Raw genomic sequence first — 5,325 nt, forward strand, 5'->3', positions numbered from 1 at the left:
GTTTGGGTGACTTTGCACTCTGGGTGATTTTGGGTTTAATTTGAGGCATTCTGGCTTTAATTTGGGTGATTTTGGGCTCAGTTTGGGTGACTTTGTGCTCTGGGTGATTTGGGGTTTAATTTGGGCGATCTGGGTTTGAGTGATTTTGGGCTCAGTTTGGGGGATTTTGGCTTTAATTTGGGTGATTTTGGGCTCAGTTTGGGGCAGGTTTCCCCCATTTCCCCTCCCCACCCACCCCCGTCCCCCCCCTTCCCCGTGTACCCAAGGCCCTGCAGCACAGACCCAAGGGCTGGCAGTGACTTCAATCCCCTTCCTGGGGCCTGAGCCAGGCCCCGGCCTCCTCCACGTCCCCGGGAACCACGAGGAAGAGCTCGGAGAGGCCTCGGGAGAGGAAATCCCGCAGGAAAGCCCTGGAGGGGGAGCAGGAGGTGAGAGGGGGGATGGGGGATGGGGGATCAGGGTGTGGGATGCAGGATATGGGATGGAGATGTAGGATGTGGGATGCGGGATATGGGATGAGGGATGCGGGATGTGGGATGGAGATCTAGGATGTGGGATGGGGATGCGGGATGTGGGATGCGGGATGGGGATGAGGATGTGGGATGCGGGATGGGGATGCGGGATGGAGATGTAGGATGTGGGATACAGGATGGAGATGTAGGACGTGGGATGGGGATGCAGGATGGGGGATGCAGGATATGGGATGAGGATGTGGGATGTACGATGTAGGATGTGTGATGTGGATGCAGGATATGGGATGGGGATGCGGGATGTGGGATGGGGCCATGGATGCAGGATGCGGGCTGTGAGATGCAGGATGCAGATGCGGGATGAGGATGCAGGATGCGGATGTAAATGCAGGATGAGAATGTGGGATGGGGATCCAGGATGCGGGATTGGGATGTAGGATAAGGATGCAGGATGTGGGATGAGGATACCAGGATGCGAGGTGCGGGATGTGAATGAAGGATGCGGATGAGGGATGCGGGATGCAGATGTGGGATGAGGATGTAGGATGTGGGATGCAGGATGCGGGATGTGGATGCGGGATGCAGGATGAGGATGTGGGATGGGGATGTGGGATGGGTATTGGGATGTAGGATAAGGATGCAGGATGTGGGATGAGGATACAGGATGCGAGGTGCGGGATGTGAATGAAGGATGCGGATGAGGGATGCGGGATGCAGATGTGGGATGAGGATGCAGGATGAGGATGTGGGATGTGGAATGAGGATGCGGGATGCAGGATGGGGGATGCAGATGTGGGATGAGGATGCGGGATACAGGATGCAGATGCAGGATGCAGGATGAGGATGTGGGATGGGGATGTGGGATGTGGAATGAGGATGCGGGATGCAGATGTGGGATGAGGATGCGGGATGCAGGATGTGGGATGCGGATGCAGGACATGGATGCCAATGCAGGATGCGGATGCAGGACACAGGAGCACCCTCAAAGTGGTACCCAAGAGCATCACCCCCAGCCCTACCTGAGCTCCTCCTCACCCCCAATGGGCGCAGGCTGCGGGAGCTTGGAGTCCAGGTTGTAATAAACCCCTTGGAAGCAGCGCAGGGAGAGCCAGTGCTGGCGCCGGAGCGGGATCGGGACCGGGATCGGGATCGGGATCGGGATCAGGCCCAGGAGAGGCCCCGCGGGGACGTTGAGGATGAAGCCGAAGATGTTGGGGAGCACCAGGAGCTCCAGGGGCCTGCGGGGATTTTGGGGGGGATTCAAAGGGGTTTGGGGCATTGGAAGGGATGGGGATGGGAGGGGGGTTGGGGTGGTTTGAGGGTGTTTTGGGGTGGTTTTTGGGGTGGTTTTGGGTCATTTTGGGCTGGTTTTGGGGTGATTTTGGGTTGGTTTAAGGTTGGTTTCAGGGTGATTTTTGGGCTGGTTTCGGGACGATTCTGGGCTGGTTTGGGGTGATTTTGGGCTCATTTTGGGGTGATTTTAGACTTGGGTTTGGGGCTGGTTTCGGGGTGTTTTGGGGCTGGTTTTGGGTCATTTTGGGTTGGTTTTGGGGCTGGTGTTGGGGTGGTTTGAGGGTGTTTTGGGGTGGTTTTTAGGGTGGTTTTGGCGTGATTTGGGGCTGGTTTTGGGTCATTTGGGGCTGGTTTTGGGCTGGTTTTGGGGTGATTTGGGGCTGGTTTCAGGGTGGTTTAGGGGTGGGTTTGAGCTGGTTTTGGAGTGGTTTCGGGTTGGTTTCAGGGTGATTTTTGGGCTGGCTTCAGGATGATTCTGGGCTGGTTTGGGGTGATTTTGGGCTTGTTTTGGGTCATTTTTGGTTGGTTTTGGGGCTGGTTTGGGGTCATTTTGCGTTGGTTTTGAGGCTGGTTTTGGGTAATTTTGGGTTGGTTTTGGGGCTTTTTTGGGCTGGTTTTGGGGTGATTTGGGGCTGGTTTTGGGTCATCTTTGCTGGGTTTTGGGGCTGGTTTTGGGTCCTTTTTGGTTGGTTTTGGAGCTGGTTTCGGGGTGATTTGGGGCTGGTTTTGGGTCATTTTGGGTTTGGGGTATTTTGGGTCGGTTTTGGGGTATTTTGGGTGGGTTTTGGTGCTGGTTTTGGGATGATTTGGGGCTGGTTTTGGGTCATTTTGGGTCGGTTTTGGGTCATTTTGGGTTGGTTTTGGTGCTGGTTTTGGGGTGATTTGGGGTCGGTTTTGGGTCATTTTGGGTTGGTTTTGGTGCTGGTTTTGGGGTGATTTGGGGCTGGTTTTGGGTCATTTTGGGTCGGTTTTGGGTCATTTTGGGTTGGTTTTGGGGCTGGTTTTGGGTCATTTTGGGTCGGTTTTGGGTCATTTTGGGTTGGTTTTGGTGCTGGTTTTGGGGTGATTTGGGGCTGGTTTTGGGTCATTTTGGGTCGGTTTTGGGTCATTTTGGGTTGGTTTTGGGGTGATTTGGGGCTCATTTAGGGTCATTTTGGGTTGGTTTTGGGTCATTTTTGGTTGTTTTTGGGGCTGGTGTCAGGGTGATTTGGGGCTCATTTGGGGTCATTTTGGGTCGGTTTTGGGTCATTTTGGGTCAGTTTTGGGTCATTTTGGGTCGGTTTTGGGTCACTTTGGGCTGCTTTGTGCTGCTTTCGCCCTCTCTCACCTCCTCTTATCCCACCAGATGAGGGCCAGCCCCTGCCCCTGCAGCGCCGCCATCAGCACGTTCACGTCGTAGTTCCCCAGGAGGCTGCGGTGCGGGTTCAGCCACGCGCCGGGGGCCAGCCTGAGCCCAACCCCAACAGAACAGTCAAAAACACAGAAATCGCCCCAAAAAATGCAGAAACCACCCCAAAAAATGCAGAAACCACCCCAAAAAATGCTGAAAACTCCCCAAAAAACCCTGAACCCCCAAAAATCCCAACCCCCTAAAACTGCCCCCAAAAAACTCAAAACCCCCAGAGACCCCAAATCCCCCCAAAAACCCAAAACTTCCCCCAAAATCCCGACCCCCCAAAAAACCCCAGCCCCCCCCAAAAGAAACAAAACCCACCCAAAACCCCCAAACCTCCCCCCAAAATCTCCAAAACCTCCCCCAAAACCCCAAAGCACCCCCAAAACACCAAATAACCCCCAAAACCCCCAACCCCCCTAAAAACACAACCACCCCATAAAACCCCAAAAACCTCAAAACACACCAAAGACCCCAAACCCCCCCAAGACCCAAAAACCCCCAAAACCCCACCAAAAATGCCCCAAAACCCCACCAAAGCCCTCCCAAAGCGTTGAAACCATCCCAAAAACCCCAAAACTCCCTCCAACCCCCCCCAAACCCTTGCAAAACGCTGAAACCGTCCCCAAAACCCCAAACCCCCCAAAACCCCCAAAAACATCCCTCCAAACCCCCCAAAACGCTGAAACCGTCCCCAAAACCCCAAAACTCTCCCCAAAACCCCAAACCCCCCCAAAACACCCCCAAAAACCCCAAAATCCCCCCCAAAGGCCCCCCACCGTTTGCAGACATCCTCGGCCTCCCTCCGGGTGAAGCAGCGCCACTGCAGGAGGTTGTTGAGTGCGTGCAGCCCGCACAGCTGCAGCCGCTGCCGCTCGTGGTACAGGGGGGGACCCCCCCTTGAACCCCCCTCTTCAGGAACCCCCCCTTCAGGACCCCCCCCACCCGGGTCCTCCCCGCCGCCAGGGGGCGCCGTGGTGGGGGGGGAGATGCTGCAGCCTGGGGAGGGGAAAAGGGGGGTTAAAACGGGGGGGGTGAAGGGAAGTGGGGCTCCCCCCCCAAAAAAAATGGCTTATAAATGACCCACATTAATGCGCAATGCCCACCCCCAATGCATGGGACCCCCCCAAACCCCTTTAGAACCCCCCCAAACCCCTCAGGACCCCCCCAAACGCCTTTGAACCCCCCAAACCCCTTCAGAATCCCCCAAATCCCCTCAGGACCACCCCAAACCCCTCAGGATCCCCCCCAAACCCCTTCGAACCCCCCCAAACCCTTTAGGACCCCACCAAACCCCTTTGAAACCCCCTAAAACCCCTTCAGGACCCCCCCAAACCCCTTTGGACCCCCCAAACCCCTTTAGAACCCCCCCCAAATCCCTTTAGGACCCCGCCAAACCCCTTTGAACCCCCACAAACCCCTTCAGAATCCCCCAAATCCCCTCAGGACCCCCCCCAAACCCCTTCAGGACCCCACAAACCCCTTCGGACCCCCCCTAAACCCCTTCCGGACCCCCCCAAACCCCTCAGGACCCCCTAAACCCCTTTAGGACCGTCCCAAACCCCTTCAGGACCCCCCCAAACCCCTTTAGGGCCCCACCAAACCCCTCTGAACCCCCCTAAACCCCTTCAGGACCCTCACAAGCCCCCTTCAGGACCCCCCCCAAACCCTTCAGGACCCACAAAAACCGCTTTAGGAACCCCTTAAACCCCTTTAGGACCCCAAAACCCCTTTGAACCCTCCAAAACCCCTTCAGGACCCCAAAACACACCCCCGGGCCTAACGCACCCCTCGGTTCCTCCGACGGCCCCATGAATTCCCCCCCCTTCCCCACTTCCGGCCACTCCTCCCGGCGTGCCTTGCGCCACAGCGGCCCGCGTCCGCTATTAACCACAATGGCCCGCTTGACCTTCCTCCCGGCGTGCTTTGCGCCCATAGGGGAAGACGCAATGGGGACCCTTCCTCCCAGCATGCATTGCGCACAGGCGGCAGCGGACCTTCCTCCCATCATGCCCTGCGCGGCATCGCCATTCTCTGGCCGCCATGACAGGGCTGAGGCCTTGGTGGCGATGTCGCCGACTTTAATGGGATCGCGATATCGGGGGGGAGGTGGGGGGGGGGTGTCCGGGGGGGTCCTTCGGGTCCTTTGGGGGGGTCCGGGGGGGTCTT

The 5,325-nt window shown here is 57.0% G+C and overlaps 1 protein-coding gene across 1 annotated transcript; it reads right to left on the bottom strand.

The window, feature by feature from the left end:
* Positions 1-301: 301 nt before the first annotated feature.
* LOC133209480 (josephin-2-like) lies at positions 302-5,092 on the bottom strand. Its single transcript, XM_061348149.1, has 5 exons — positions 4,945-5,092; positions 3,936-4,155; positions 3,091-3,210; positions 1,490-1,708; positions 302-410 (listed from the first exon to the last, which is right to left on the bottom strand). Exons 1-5 carry the CDS (start codon positions 5,090-5,092, stop codon positions 302-304), a joined length of 816 nt encoding a protein of 271 aa, XP_061204133.1.
* Between the last annotated feature and the right edge of the window lie 233 nt (positions 5,093-5,325).

This window comes from Neopsephotus bourkii, unplaced genomic scaffold (genome assembly GCF_033783945.1).
Source record: "Neopsephotus bourkii isolate Nb327-2 ecotype Australia unplaced genomic scaffold, CSIRO-AGI_Nbou_v1 NB_345, whole genome shotgun sequence".
NCBI lineage: Eukaryota > Metazoa > Chordata > Aves > Psittaciformes > Psittacidae > Neopsephotus > Neopsephotus bourkii.